At 44.0% G+C, this 16,408-nt stretch overlaps 1 protein-coding gene and 1 long non-coding RNA gene across 11 annotated transcripts in view; one reads left to right on the top strand and one right to left on the bottom strand.

Moving 5' to 3' along the window:
- ABI1 (abl interactor 1) overlaps positions 1–6,820 on the bottom strand; it is a 97,448-nt gene extending 90,628 nt beyond the window's left edge. For 2 of the 10 annotated variants that reach the window (XM_079948142.1, XM_079948144.1), the window contains exon 1: positions 6,544–6,819. In XM_079948142.1, the coding sequence (XP_079804268.1) occupies positions 6,544–6,660 (117 nt within the window). In that variant the 5' untranslated portion in view covers positions 6,661–6,819. Of the gene's footprint in view, positions 1–6,543 lie in introns of all 10 variants that reach the window. The other 8 variants (XM_079948148.1, XM_079948149.1, XM_079948147.1 and 5 more) reach the window with 6 other exon arrangements.
- Positions 6,821–8,344: 1,524 nt separating this feature from the next.
- On the top strand, positions 8,345–10,050 carry LOC307199742. Its single transcript, XR_013832151.1, has 2 exons — positions 8,345–8,611; positions 9,067–10,050. It is a non-coding gene; the product is annotated as an uncharacterized lncRNA (long non-coding RNA).
- The last annotated feature ends 6,358 nt before the right edge of the window (positions 10,051–16,408 follow it).

The raw sequence follows: 16,408 nt of genomic DNA, 5'->3' as shown, positions 1-16,408 counted from the left end.
TCAGCAGCTTTCTTTGGGTGGAGCAAGAAAACTCTGAAGCAGGAGGTGGAAGGGGGGGGGGCAAGGAAACTGCTTAACTCTTACGGTTGTGGAAAGGCAGGTCAAACTTTTAGCTGCTGGCAGTGCCAAGACGTAAAACCTGTTCTCCTCAAGCACTTCATGTGTAAACGCCAGTGTGGTCTAAACAGGAACAACATGCCAAATCATATTCAGGCTACATCTTGCTTGGTAAACGAAGAGGAAGACAGCTTTTATGGGGAATTATGGGGGAAACCACTATGAAGGTTCATATAATATTACAAATGTGAGTACATTTGCAAGGATGGTTTGCCCTCAAGGCCTATTGCTGACACAGCCGTACCCATCTAGGATTCCCACACATCCTAAATTAGATCCAAGTTAAACTAAAGTGGAAAAAATGTGCAGCAAATTCCAAGCAATCCTGAGAGGGATCCATGCTAAGGTCATATGGTAGGCACATCAGCAGCATGAAATAAGTGCTCCCCAAGCTTTTAGTTGATGGATTCGTTAGAAGTTATGAAACCTAATGCAAGAATTGTGGTCTCCCGAGGACTTATAGAAGCAACAGAAACGGGGGCGGGGGGGGCGGGGGGGCGACAAATGGTGCAAAGCAATAGCTATCCCAAGAGTCCCAATGCATTGTGAGCTCTTCCTCAGGAGAGTCATGCTTAGTTATAGAAGATTCAGAGCATCATTGCAAAAAGCCCGTTAGCTGTAGAATGGCACACAAGCCATGCATCTGTATGTCACCGTATAGCTTGAACAGAGAGTCTAGCACCTTTCTTGCTTGGAACTAATGCTTAATATCTGAGGCAAGGTGACCTACTCTAAGTTTTCTTTTCCCTTTTTATGCAAACTGCTTTGAGCGCAATTTGAATCATGAGTGAAGGGCCCAATTAGCGTTGGTGCATTGCCAAGTCCTTGGCACGATATGCACTAGAGCCAATTAGATATCCAAATAAATAATATATTTGTGGGAAATGCGGTATATAAATAAATTGAATAAGACTATAGCCCCTCCTACCACAACTGCACAGGACAGAACAACAGGAATTATATTCAAAATGCATTTCCCCACTGTCAGGGGCTCAGGAGCAGAGGCACAGGGAAGAGAGGAGATGGAGAGCGAAGGGGAAGAATCCGAGGGGAGCGTAGGAGAAGAGGACAGTGGACCAAGGGATTCCATGAGCCTCTCCAGCGAATCGGAAGATTCACAGAAGGGGGCGCCAGTGGCCAGGGGTAGGGGGTTCCCAAGGGGAACGCCCCAGGAGCAAGGGGGCAGCAGGGACTCCCAGAGCAGTAGTTGGAAGTCAGGACCAGCTTCCCCACCAGAGCAGAGTGGGGGGGAAGAGTCCCAAGGATCGGGGCCAGTGCATTCCCCACCAGGGAGAGAAGATAAGGCAGGGCTGACCACACCTCCATCGGACGGTCAGACAACGGAGGGGAGGTCAGATCCGGCCAGTATCCCGGAAGAGGGAAGCAGTGACAGAAGTAGTGTAACGGTCAGGAGGAAGGTCACTGGGTTGGCGCCAGAGGCAAGTTCAAATGTACAGGAGTGCGGGACAGCAGAGAATGAGGATTGGGAACCGGGTCCTAAAGCCCGCCGGAGGGAGGGGGAGGAGCTAAGCGACTCAGCGTCGGAAGAGTCCAGAAAGGGCAATGCCCCAGCGGGCAGGAGGACCCAGAGGAGGAGAGAGCAGCGTAAAAGGTGGAGCAGGGCTAGGATCTTAAACTGGTGTCATAGGGGAGGAGACTCAGACGGTACTTCGCCGGTCTAGGGTTTAAGACTAGGAACATTCTTTCAAAGGAACATTCTTTCAAAGGAACATTCTTTCACCTCTGGTGGACGTGCCCTAGAGTGAAGGCCTTCTGGGAAATGATATATAATGAGTTGAAGAAGGTATTTAAGTATACTTTCCCTAAGAAACCAGAGGCCTTCCTCCTGGGTATTGTCGGCCAAAGGGTGATAAAGAAGGACAGAACTTTTTTCCTGTATGCAACAACGGCAGCAAGGATACTCATCGCTAAGCATTGGAAAACTCAAGATCTACCCACACTGGAGGAATGGCAGATGCAACTGATAGACTATATGGAATTGGCTGAGATGACAGGCAGAATTCGAGACCTGGGAGAGGAAAGGGTAGAAGAAGACTGGAAGAAATTTAGGATTTATTTACAAAAACACTGTAATTTGGTTGAATGTTAAGAAGGATGCCAGATCATAAACAATTGAGCACCATTAAACTAGATGTAATCTGGATGATAAACGAGATTGAGGAAAATATAATTTTTTTGGAGAATTATTAGATTAAATTAAATGAATGAGATTTAAGAATGTAAACAAGTTGATAAATTGCTGGAAAAACTTTTACAATGATGCAAGTGGGAGCGGGAGGCGTGAGGGAGTCCAAAGAAGCTTAGAAAATATGTTACGATACATGTTATATTGTTTATTATTTTTTGCATTTTTGTATTTAAAAAATCTTAATAAATATTTTTTTAAAAAAAAAGACGTAGAGCTGCGCACTGCGGCTTTGAAATGGAAACTGAACCTCAATAAAGACTTTTGTACATTACGACAGCCTAGCGTTGGTCCTCTGTGAGCTGGGACCTAGAGGCAGCTCTGACACCCACTTCTATCAATACTAATAGCACTTTTCGTAAGCCTTCCATGTCTTTACAACAGACATGGAAGGTAGGTTAATATTATCCCCATATTACCGGGGGTGGAGGGTTTGGGAAGGGGGTAGAAGAGGCCAAGAAATAGGATTTTACTTAGAACCCAGTGAAGTCACAGCAGAAGTGATCCGGGACATTCCCACTATAGGCTCAGTCACTTGATCCTTGTAGTATGTCAGATGCAGAGTTTCCTACAGAAGTTCCCCTTTAGATGTTACCAACAAGTGCCACAAGCTGATTTTTTATTTTTGGGGGTGGGCGAACACAAACACCAAGCTGGCAGCCCTGATGAGTAACATCTGAAGCCACTCGAGAATCAGAACTTCCTTTTAGAATATATCACATAGTGTACAGCCTCTAAAACACGGCTAGTCCATGTTTTTCCTGTATCTAAAGAACAAAATATTGAAGACTCAGTGGGAAGCAGAAAATACTTTGCTGCCTATCCTCACTTGACACCAGGTGGTGATGTGGGGGAAGCAGAAAGTTTGGTCACATTAAGGGAGAAAGAGCATTTAATTAATAAACTCACATTTGATTTTTTTTTTTCAACTACTGATGACAGCAGATTGATGTGTTTAAGCATAGATCTGACCCAAAAATCTAGAAAGGTGGATTCCTTTTTCATAAAAACAGTGCACGATTACAGAATGACTTCCTGCTTATTTCCCACAGGTAGAAAATAAATTTTCCAAAAATCTTAATATTGAGCTTATCTGCACACTGTTTCTTTTCCAACTCTCATCCCATTCCTTGATCAGTAAGAAGAGTGGGGTTTTTTATTTTGTGCTTTAAAATATCATGCATTTAATATTTTATGCACTCCAGGCTTCCTAAAGAAAATTATATTATATACATGCTTCTGTATATACATGCTTCTGTATATAATTTTATATATACTTAGGCTTTTTAGAAAACTGACAATGCACAAGCAGCTTGGGTATAAGTGGTATAAGTGGTTACTTGTTGCAAAGAGGTGGCCCAAAGCTTGATCGGGTCAGAACTGCCAATTGTGTTTCTAAACCCATTCAAAGCAGATTCCTCCTCCCACCCTACCCCACAGCCTGTCTCTACAGACACTTTTCTTCTAGCCAAGCACACATTGCTACTAGAGTTCAGCTGAGGAGAAAAACACCACAGGAGGACAAACTGTGATGAGGCAGGCAAGCATAGGTTCTGCACTCATCCACGTACTCCATTTGCTGCTCAAACATGAATCCCCAACACCCTTCATTCTGTACGAATGGGGGAGGTAAGTGTTTAAGCACATAGATCTGCCATAGTCACAACTAATTTGGGCCTTAACTTTTCAATGAAAAATGTTACTTGGATGCAGAGAAATATTCCAGGTAAAGGCAACATGGAGAACATTCAGATAGCGATACCAAACCACTCCCAAATTCACTGCATGCCATAATAATAAAAAAATGGGTATGAGAGGGAGAGAAATCTACTGCACAGTCATACCTCGGGTTGAAGTAGCTTCGGGATAAGTATTTTCGGGTTGCGCGCTGCTGCAACCAGGAAGTAACTGAGCGTGTTACTTCCGGGTTTCGCCGCTCGCGCATGCGCAGTCAAAATAACATCATGCGCATGCGCAGAAGCGGCGAATCGCGACCCACTCATGCGCAGACACGTGGACGTGGGTTGCGTTTGCTTCTGGATGCGAACGGGGCTCCAGAACAGATCCCATTCGCATCCAGAGGTACCACTGAATATACTTATCACCACATAACTTTGCATGCAGAAGCTAGGAAGGGTAGTTAATGCTGGAGGCAAGCCTAAGGAAAGGTCCTTGGGACGAAGCAGCGTGAAGCCTAGATTGTAGCCAGGCAAACATATGCAGCATGCAACAGGTTCCACAGTAGTTTTATCTAGATTTTTTAAAAATAGTGAAGTTGCTGTAGCCTTTCCCTAAATATTATCCCCACAGAAATGTGTGAAAATAATCAGTGGGGACAGTGGCTGCAAACCTATGAGCACCTAGCGTAGGACTGCCATTCAACTTAGTGGGACGCACTCCCAAGTAGACACACACAAAGGATTGCGCTGTTTAAGCCCTTTAGAAGTTACAAAGATCACTTAGACGGGTAGAAATGCATTTGAAGCACGCACACATACACAAGGCTAGTAGATAGACTGGGAAAAGGAGTAACAAATAAGATTCTTTTCCTGAGTAACGTAAAGGCCCCATCAGAACTATGTATTTAAAAGCAGTATCAAGCCACTTTAAACAGGCATGGCTTCCTGCAAAGAATCATGAGACCTGTATTTTGTTAAGGGTGCTGAGAATTGTTAGGAGACCCCCATTCCCCTCACAGTGTTACATTTCTCAGTGTAGTTTAATAGTCAATCCCTTTCCCTAGGGAACATTGGAAACTGCAGTTCTGGGAGGGGAATAAGGGTCCTCCTAACAGTTCCCAAAATTGTCTGGGAGAAACCATACCTGTTTAAAGTGGTTTAAAGTAGTGCAGATGGGGGCCTTAGACACAGGTTCTCTTTCATGGAGCCTAAATATTTCACTCCAGAATGTATTAATTATATGAAATAAACAGGTCAGCCCATTTTGAGGAGAACCAGCGTATCCTTTTAAAAAAATAATGCTTTACTTTTCCTGGCTGCATACCTGCAGCTCCCTTCTCTCAGAAATTTATCGTTTCAGCAATCTAGCACCATGCCAGGAACACAATTCATTTGGACTTGGTATGAATTACACACCAAATATTAAATAAACAGTGTCCACAGAGAATTCGCTTGCATTATTAAATTACATGAAGTAATTTATAAGTGTGTGCGGCGTGCGCATGCATACACAAGCGTGAGACAGGGGTGGTTTTTCCCCACCCCCTTTCTTTCACAAATTCAGGATTTCACATTACTACAGTAAACAAGCCAAACAAGTCTCACTTCAAAAGTCATTTCGCTGCATTCATTTCGACATATTTGAAGTGGGGGGGGGGGGAGAGAGGTATAACCCTCACACCACACCGCTCCCACCCCTCAGACAAAAAACACAGAGAAGTCTGATGTAATATACTCTCTCTTTCTACTTCCAGTTTTCTCAATGGCTTTTAAACCGCACACAAACACATACAAATTGAGATATGATCAGAACCCCAAAGGGAAACTAATGGAGAGAGGCAGAGAGAGAGAGAGAGAGAAGAGATATGAGGGGAAGCAGTCTGAAGGTAAACAGGCAGGGCTCTTGCTAAACCCATGAACCATTTCTCCCCCACCCAGCCAGCCACTTCTGCCTCCAGACGTTCACAGAAACACAGGGAGGGCTGTAGAAGAAGATACCCTTTACAGACACACCCTCAGATCGGAGCAGACGGAATAGCCACCGTCCATTAACCCACCCCCCCCCCACGGCACCCCAGGCGCTTCAAGGGAAACACAGCCCCGAGGTGGAGCTGGGTGGGTGGAAGAGAGGAAGCCCTCGTTTGGTTCAAAAGTTTAAAGGGAAACGCCGAGGGATTGGACTGGGGGAGGGTCGGGGTGGAGGGGAGAAGAGGGCGACACCATGTCTCGCAGCCTGGGCTGGGCGCTACAATGTGCCCGGAGAGGCTTGCCCAGTGTCTGGGCTGGGTGCTTCTCTCCCCTTCACAACAGCCCTTGCCCACTTCCTGTGTGTGTGTGTGTGTGTGTGTGTGTGTGCGTGTGCGTGTTTGTGTGTGTTTGTGCAAGAGAGCGAGTGTGTGTGTGTGTGTGTGTCTAGGGGAGGTCCTCCCCCCCCTTCCCCCTGCCGTGAAGGCGAAGGGAGGCGACTGGCTTCCCCCTCCGCCGCCCCCCAGGAAAGGCAAGCGAGGTCTCCCCGCCGGCGCTGCCTTCCCTCCTGCCTACCTGGATGTAGTTGTTCTCGCAGTAGTCGGCGACCCTGGTGAGGTTCTGGTAGCTCTCGAGCAAAGCCCGCTTGCCAGAAGGGATTTCCTCCTCTAGTAACATCTGCAGCTCTGCCATTTTCCACCCCTCCGCATCGCTTCCTCTTGCATTAAAGAGACAGCGGGAGCTCCGCAAGCTCTCCAGCCAGCCCGCCTGGTATTGTGGGATTCCTCCTCCTTCTCCTCGCCTCGCTCTCGCCACAGAGACTTCGCTTCCCCCCGCCTCCCACCCACACCGAGCCGCTCTCGCTCTCGCCCGTCCCTCGCCTGCCTCCTTTTTCGCCCGCCTTCCTTCTCAGCCGCCGTCCCCCTCCCCCCCCCGCCCCGCAGGAAAAGGCGACCGCAAGGCACGCCGGGAGATGTAGTCACGGCTCTTTCTTGCCCCCCCCCTCCCTTCCTCTTTCCCGCTTTGCTCGGTCTATATTAGTAATAGGACGCGGCCGCCGTCATCTCCTTGCGCTCTGGCAGTGGCTTCGTTTCCCTGGGATCTGCGCGGGCGAACCCGGCCGGGTTTCCCAGGGATGGGAGAGTGACTTGGAAGGGATCCTGAGGGTCATCCAGTCGGACCAGTCCAACCCGCTGCAGTGCAGGAATACGCAGCTGTCCCGTGTGGGGATTGAACCTGCAAACCTCGGCATTATCAGCACCGCGCTCTAACCGATTTAAGCTGCCCTTGAGAGGCAGAAAGCTTTGAGTGCTGACATGCGCGTCCCGGAAATACTGTGGTTTCCCCACCCCCCAAGCCTAGCAAAATATAAATATTAGCCTCCAGCCCCATCCCCCCACAAACTGGACACCCGTCAGGAATTCTTTAGCTGTGGTTCCTGCAGTGCAGGGGGGGTTGGGCTAGATGACCCTCTGGGTCTCTTCCGACTCTGTGATTCTGTTGTGAACCGCCCTGAGATCTACGGATGAAGAGAGATACACAAATTTAATAAATAAGAATAATGATGATTCTATATAGAGAAGATATATATATATATGATTGGGACACAGGTGGTGCTGTGGGTTAAACCACAGAGCCTAGGATTTGCCAATCAAAAGGTTGGCGGTTCGAATCCCCGCGATGGGGTGAGCTCCTGTTGCTTGGTCCCAGCTCCTGCCAACCTAGCAGTTCGAAAGCACGTCAAAGTGCAAGTAGATAAATAGGTAACGCTCCGGCGGAAAGGTAAATGGCGTTTCCGTGCGCTGCTCTGGTTCGCCAGAAGCGGCTTAGTCATGCTGGCCACATGACCCGGAAGCTGTATGCCGGCTCCCTCGGCCAATAAAGTGAGATGAGCGCCGCAACCCCAGAGTCAGCCATGACTGGACCTAATGGTCAGGGTTCCCTTTACCTTTACCTTTATTCCTTATGATTACAGGGGGAAAAACAGCAACATGTATGATGTAGACAGCCAGGTGCACCCACCCAAACCTCCAAAAGTGAAGTTTCCACAGTACACAAGCGGGTTGGGCAGGACTATGCTGCCATAGTTGCAATTCATACAGAATTTGATGGGCCTCTCATTCTGCAACAGAGATGGGAGTACAGCTAAATAAAAATATTTGGGACCTATGAGATAGCTTTACCCTACATGTGCCCAGTCAACCACTTTGATCAGCAGTTGGCACTACTATAGGTGCCACATAATATCGGCTCTACGTTTGTGCAAACTCGGTTGTTTGGTGTGGCAACACCCACACTTTGGAACTCCCTGCCTATTGAAATCAAGCAGGTGCCTTCACTACAGTGGTACCTCAGGTTAAGTACTTAATGTGTTCCGGAGGTCCGTACTTAACCTGAAACCGTTCTTAACCTGAAGCACCACTTTAGCTAATAGGGCCTCCTGCTGCTGCCGCGCCGCCGGAGCCCAATTTCTGTTCTTATCCTGAAGCAAAGTTCTTAACCTGAAGCACTATTTCTGAGTTAGCGGAGTATATAACCTGAAGCGTATGTAACCTGAAGCGTATGTAACCCGAGGTACCACTGTATACTCTTTTCGGTGACATTCCTGTTCGGAGAAGCCTACTCATATGCTTAGGAAGTTGAGGTAATTTTAGTCTGTTTAGTAGTTTAACATGTAAGTTTAAAAGTAGAATTGTAATTTTTTCTTGCTTTTACTGGTTTATCTTTTGTAAACCACTCTGTTATTATTATTTTTTACAATCAAACAGTGTACAAATTTTATGAAACAGCTATATACATGTATGTATATGATCTCTGCAGTGGTTTCCAGGCTCGCCCCGCCCCCAGCCACTTGAAAATTGCTGAGAGTCTTGGCAAGTCACAATTTTGCTACTGGTTGTAGCAATTGTAATGCACTGGGCTAGATGCTGTGTGATTTTTAATTGTATTTCTATTGCTACTTTTATTTTTTATAGTGGGTGTCATTGTATTGCAATCTAAATTCCATAGAATTCAAACTGTAATACAATAAAATGCAATATAAAGATAAAAGAATCAATAGAAATGCAATTAAATAATCAGTATGAATATTTATTACAGACACACCGTGGATCACCTGAAAGACACTGTGGATGTACTGCAGAAAGCTAGTATGTGAGAAGGGCAGAAATAATAGTACGAATATGTAAAATGTTATCTTCGTGAAAGAGGAAAGCACTGAGGATTCTGACACTCACATCATTATAGGACTTTATAGCAAAGCATCTCCCTTCTCCATAGTTGGCACAAATGAATTTTAGGATGGAAGCCTTGATTATGAAACCTCACCATCTGCTTTGCTTATGGCTTCATGCTGATTGATTTTCATATGGAAAGAACATCAAAGGGATTGTGACAGGACATTCCGTTTCAAGGCAGTCCCAGAATCCTCTGCTGCTGCTTCTTTTCCTGCAGAAGTCACTAGCAAGAATGTCAATTAGTGCCAACTGCAAAGATGATAATAATGTGTAACATAGAGCTCAATGTACCCTCCTTAAACGTGGCAGTCCTAAAACCAGGAATATTATTTCAAATTGTAGCTCGTAGGTGCCACAGCACCTACTTTAGGGATGGGTGAACAACCTTACTTCCTTCAGATTCACATTTTTCTGATCTTAAGTTTGGTTTTCCACATTTTCACATCAGCCTTGGTTTGTATCTTTTTGGGGGTGGGGGAGGGAAGTTCTAATAAAAATCCAGCAGCATGTTAATGCAAAATTCTCCTAACGCTTGTTTGCAATTTTTCCTACTATATGCAATTTTGCAAAGCTATTTCTCCTACTGTAGTACAGTCTAGTTACAGGTAGGTAGCCGTGTTGGTCTACTGTAGACAAAACAAAATAAGAAAATTCCTTCCAGTAGCACCTTAGAGACCAACTAAGTTTGTCACTGGTATGTGCTTTTGTGTGCATGCACACTTCTTCAGATATCTCTAAGGTGCTACTGGAAGGAATTTTTTTATATTAGTACAGTCTGCATGTTATTTTCACTAATAGATGCACTTATATATTGGAAAACTGCATTACAAAATTCAGACAAGTGTGACTTTGGAACCATGACTGTTTCTGTTCACGTATTGTTTTGGGAAGTGTGACAACTAGGTGGATAAGGTAGGTACAGATTTTGGCAGTGTGCACCTTATCAGCTGCCCAGTAGTGCTGACCCTTAATGCTGACCCAGGGTAGGGGAACATTCAGCCACTCAGAATGTAGAACCAGTGGAATTTTAGAGATACAAATAAGAAGTTGTATCCAGCTATGTTCTGCTCAAAGTAGACCCATTGAAATGAATGGACCTAATTTACTTGTGTCCATTATTCATTACAGTGGGTCTGCTCTGATGATGAGTAACAGCGGATGCAGCCCAAAATTGACAACCTTTGGCTGGACCATGCAGTTTTGCATTTTAACGGTGGTTGGGATTAGCAATTATGATGCTTGCTTCCAAGTTGTAGAAAGCTTCATTGGGAGGGGTGAGGCCAGCCAGGGGCAGGACGTTCTGCGGGGCCTCCGAGGAGTCTGCCTGCCTCTTCCCACTCAGCTGCCCCACAGCTGAGGGGGAGGTGGCGGGCGGACCATTTGGGGCAGTGTGGAGCCTGCGGGCACCCAAGCCACTTCGTCACTCCCAGGAGAGACGTGTGGCTTGGGCGCATTGAGTGCCACCCGGCATTTTGTCACCACCACCCCCAGTGGTGACACCTGGGGCGAACCACACTCACCGCACCCCCCCTTCCTCTGCCCCGATTGTGCCGCAGTTAAAAGCACCACTGTGGGGACTAATGGAAAAGTTGGCAGCCATGCCAAATATAGGCACTCATGAAGTCTAAGCACACATGGCCTGAAACACAGGTACTGTCTATAGCTACACCCTGATTGCCCAGATGGGGCTTTAGCTTGACAGTTGAAACCACAAACTTTGGTGTGCTTCTGGATTACTGCCACTGAAATATAAAGTCTGGAAAACACAGCAGTCATTGAAAGGTGTGTTGAAACCTGCAACTGAACTAATTAATTTCTTACTGACACAGATCAGTAAGATTTGATCTGAGCATAAAAGGAATACTAGAGAAATTTACAGGGGAATTAAATGGGAGTTCTCAATGCTTTATATTTTCACTCAAGATAGAGGGAATTTAGCTGAACGTTACTAGAATAATAAAGATATCCACGTTTCAGTGGGTCCTCCACTTAGAGTTCATAATAAATGAAGAATCAGTCTCTTCCCCTAATAATACAAATTGCAGTATGAGAGGGCATGAACAATAGATATAGCTCCAGTTTCACAACAATGAAGGTCACTTCCAGATGACCTGTTTATTGAGCGTTCATTCTGATTAGTTTGTGCAAAGTTTGCGGGGAGGTTAGATGAGATTGGCTATTTAATGAACCTTCATTCTTATTTGCTTGGGGGAAGCTGATAGGATGTTGCATCTTTTCATCCGATAAATGCTGCAGAACAGGTATGTATTGGTAAGGCAATCAGTTCCATCGTGTGTGTGTGTGTGTGTGTGTGTGTGTGTGTGTGTGTCTGTCCAGCCCCAGGGCTTTAGTGTACAGGGATTTTTGTTCTAGTTCAGTAAAAAGCTTCCGCTTATTCAAGGTGAGTCGCCAGCCTGGGAAGGAAAGGAGCCCACCTTTTCTGACTTCCTGCTGGGTGTGCTTTCTAAATGGGCAACGCAGCCCACTCTGATTGCCTGTTGCTAGGCAGCCTGTAGCATTTTGCAGTAGCAGGAGCAAGCACACTCCAGCCAGGCATTGCTAGGCAGCCAAAGCTGGTGGGGAGCCCAAAAATAAATGCAAGATTGCTGGTCTGAGAAGGAACAAAAAACAGAAAGGACAAAAATAAGCTGTGTGACAGCGCTTCATTATGCAACTTGCCCTATCTCCCCTAATCAATGAATACTGCAATTGTTTGCCATCTCTGTACCAATCTTTCCTTTTCCTATCTTTTCTCTTCTATATTCATGCCTTAAAATAAATAAATATAAGTCTAGACACTTCTGGGTTTTCTTCCACCCCCCCCCCTTTTCAAATATGCTGTGTGGAGGAATGTTATCTGTCTACAAACGCTATGTCAAGAAGCGGATGAGGTTCCATGCTTTATTACAAAACAGGGACAGTGAACCAGCCCCCCCCCCATGTTTTGATGGACTCCAATTCCCATCAGCCCCAGCCAGCACAGCCAGTGGTGAGGGATGATGGGAGTTGCAGTCCAACAAAATTCTGGAGATCGACAGGTGCTCTGTGCCAGTAGGTCACATAGTGAGGAAAACAGAGATTAAAGATTTATTTTTATCAGAGGTAAATGGGTTTTTTAAAAAAATTAATTGGCATTTCTGAATCATTCTTTTGCCAGGCTGAAGGAATTTGGTAAGTTTAGCCTGGATAAGAGACAAGTAATATTGCATAAGGGATTTGATTTAGATTGTATCAGTGGCCCGGTGGTTTTTCCTACTTTCTTCAGTTTAAGCTTGAATTTTGCTATAAGAAGCTGACAATCTGAGCCACAGTCAGCTCCAGGTCTTGTTTTTGCTGACTGTATAGAGCTTCTCCATCTTTGGCTGCAGAGAATATAAACAATCTGATTTTGATACTGGCCATCTGGTGATGTCCATGTGTAGGGTTGTCTCTTGTGTTGTTGGAAAAGAGTATTTGTGATGACCAGCTTGTTCTCTTGACAGAACTCTATTAGCCTTTGCCCTGCTTTGTTTTGAACTCTTAAGACAAAACTTGCCAGTTGTTCCTTTTATCTCTGGACTCCCTACTTTAGCATTGCAATCCCCTATAATGAGAAGAACATCCTTCTTTGGTGTCATTTCTAGAAGGTGTTGTAAGTCTTCATAGAATTGGTCAATTTCAGTTTCTTCAGCACCGGTAGTTGGTGCATAAACTTGGATTACTGTGATGTTAAAAGGTCTGCCTTGGATTCATATCATTCTATCATTTTTGAGATTGTATCCCAGTACAGCTTTCGCCACTTTTGTTGACTATGAGAGCCACTCCATTTCTTTTACGGGTTTCTTGCCCACAGTAGTAGATATGATGGTCATCCAAACTGAATTCACCCATTCCCATCCATTTTAGTTCACTGATGCCCAGGATGTCAATATTCTTGCCATCTCATTTTTTACCACATCCAGCTTACCAAGGTTCATGGTACTTACATGAATCGGACATGACTAAAAGACTAAACAACAATAAAATATTGCATATTCATTGCTTATCTATGTAGGTCACCATTATGCACCTTCAGCAGTACTGGAGACCTTACGAGAAATATCTGAAGTGGATTTTCAGAAGAATGTCTCTGTGTGTGCCTTTTTTATCCCACTTTCCATCCAAAAGAGGCTTCTAGTGTGGCTTGTAATTGCCAGTTATATGGCAGTTCCTGCCCTCTGGCTTACAAAGACATCACACAAAAGGAAAAAGGAATGGGAGAGAGGAGGAAGAAGAAACAAAGCTCACACCCGGTATCTTTGTTACAGAGTGCACTTTTTGCAATGACCAGCGGGAATGGAAAGATTTCTTTTTTAAAAAATAAATAAATTCATATTTATTAAGATTTTTGAATACAAATGCATAAATAAAAATTACTTATATCATAACATAATTTCGTCTCTTCTTTGGACTCCCTCTCATCTCCCGCTCCCACTTACATCGTTGCAAAAGATTTTTTCCAAGCAAATTACCCACTTGTTTACAATATTTATCACCGCTCATTTAGGTAAAATCTAACAATTCTCCAAAATAAATTTATATTTTCCTTATTTCTCACTTATCATCAAAATCAAATCTAATTCAATGGTAGGCAATTATTTATGATCTAGCATCCTTCTTAGCATTCAACCAAATTGCAGTATTTCTGTAAATAAGTCTTAAATTTCCCCCAGTCCTCTTCAACCCTCTCTTCTCCCAGGTCTCGGATCCTGCCAGTCATCTCGGCCAGTTGCATATAGTCTATCAGCTGCATCTGCCACTCTTCCAGTGTGGGTAGATCTTGAGTTTTCCAATTCTTAGCAATGAGTATCCTTGCTGCCGTTGTTGCATACATAAAAAATGTTCGGTCCTTCTTTAACACCTTCTGGCCAACAATACCCAGAAGGAAGGCCTCTGGTTTCTTAGTAAAGGTATACCTAAATACCTTCTTCAGCTCATTATATATCATTTCCCAGAAGGCCTTCACTTTAGGGCAGGTCTACCAGAGGTGAAAGAATGTTCCTTCATGTTCTTTACATTTCCAACATTTATTATCAGACAAATGGTATATTTTGGCAAGTTTAACTGGGGTCATGTACCATCTATATATCATTTTCATTACATTTTCCTTCAGAGCATTACATGCAGTGAAGTTCAACCCGATGGTCCACAACCTTTCCCAGTCCTCAAACATAATATTATACCCAATGTCCTGAGCCCACTTTATCATGACCGATTTAACCATTTCATCTTGTGTATTCCATTTTAACAGCAAGTTATACATTCTTGAGAGTACCTTAGTCTTAGGCTCTAGCAATTCTGTTTCCAACTTCGATTTCTCCACCTGGAACCGTACCTTTTTATCATTTTTAAAGACTCCTTTAATCTGAGCGTAGTGTAACCAGTCTCGCACTTTATCCTTCATTTTCTCCAAACTCTGCAATTTCCAATTGTCTCCATCTTTTTCTAATATTTCCCAATATTTTGGCCATTTGGCCTCCATATTGGGTTTTTTTCGGGCCTTAGCTTCCAGAGGTGATAGCCACCTCGGAGTTTTGTTTTCCAATAAGTCTTTGTATTTTGTCCAGACATTAAATACTGCTTTCCTGACAATATGGTTCTTGAAGACCCTATTTATCTTAACCTTGTCATACCATAAATATGCATGCCAACCAAAAGCATTGTTAAAACCTTCCAGATCCAGTACATCAGTGTCTTCGAGAAGTAGCCAGTCTTTTAGCCAGCAGAAAGCTGCGGCTTCATAGTACAGCTTTAAGTCTGGCTGAGGCATCTAATCATAAGCTTGCATTTTTATTAAAGCTTATATGTTTGATCAGGGCCTGTATCTTAAAAATGAGCTTAAAGATCTTCAAATGTTTCATGCCAGGCAGAAGAGCAGCTGCCTAGAAGAACCTTGGCAATGTTTTTACTCCTAGACAAGGGGGCCCCCTGATTTATAGCAGAAAACAATTCTCAAAGTCGTAAAAAGGGAATTACAGGCTGACAGCCAAGGTTACACTGACCCTACAAATTAAGGGTTGATAAATAGTAAAATGAGCCATATCTTCTTCCTAAGGTTAAGAAGGTCAAGAGCAGTGAAAAAGCAACTGGTCTGGCTGGCAGAAACAGAACATTTTTGGGAAGTCTTTTCTAAAGCTGTTTCTTTCTTAAACTAAGATCCTTTTAAGATTTCTTTTCCTTTTAAAAGGTTATTTATGTATTAAATATATTAGCTTAAATATAATTATGCAAAGGATTTAAGAAATGCTAGATTCTTATTTCATATAGTTGGAAGAGATCACAGGGGCCATCAGCCACCAGCCCCCCCTTGCCAGACAGGAGACGCCATCGAGCACTCCTGATATATGGTTGTCAGGCCTTTTGTTTAGAAACCTTCAAATGAAGGAGATCTCTCAGTGTTGATGTGAACTCAAAATCCTTGACATATGTTTAAGATAAAAATTCAAGATTAATCATCTGTTTTGGAAGGCAATAGGGCAAGGAGGTCAAGAGGTGAGCTGGTAATTAAGATTCCTTGTTGAGACGCATGTAAGATATATTACTACTTATTTGTCATTTATAGATAGAAGAATATATAGCTTTTTGATTCCCATAAAAGGGCAAGAAGGAAATGGGTGTATCTTTTGTGATTGGTTCTAGCAAATAGCCAATAGGAATTTTAACCAGGCTGATTGGACAGAGGCAGCCACAGGAGGAGCAAGGGGGCTGGATTAAGGAAATATAAGTGCTGGCCAGAATGGCAGGAGGCCAGGCCAGAGCTTGGTAACCATATACCACTGTGCCTCATATTTATTTGTCTGACAAATAAATTATTATTTTAATTTCTCTATTGCTGCGTTGAATATTTCATTCCAGCTAAGCGTTAACCACAAGCAGGGTGCTACATGGCAGGGCAAAGCCCCCTCTTTCTTTTGCGTCAGTTAGTATCTTAAACTTAATTCTGGGCTTTTTGCCCTGCCAGACAAGGGAATGGAAAGATTTCAAGATGAGGCAGAACCAAAAGTTGCTTGTCTTTCAGCATTTTTCCCAAGCACCTTATGATCATAAACAGTTACTAAGCCGAACAAGAAAAACAAAGGAGGCCAACTGGTAGAATACAAAGGAACGAATCTCTCTTGTGTTTGTGTTTTGCTGTAGCTGTATAATAAAGACACTCTCATTTGTTTCAGAATTCAGCTTCTCATATC

The sequence above is a fragment of the Podarcis cretensis genome, assembly GCF_951804945.1.
Source record: "Podarcis cretensis genome assembly, chromosome: 12".
Lineage (NCBI taxonomy): Eukaryota > Metazoa > Chordata > Lepidosauria > Squamata > Lacertidae > Podarcis > Podarcis cretensis.
Note: the sequence above shows the minus strand (reverse complement) of the source record. Positions and strands in the feature narration are given on the sequence as shown.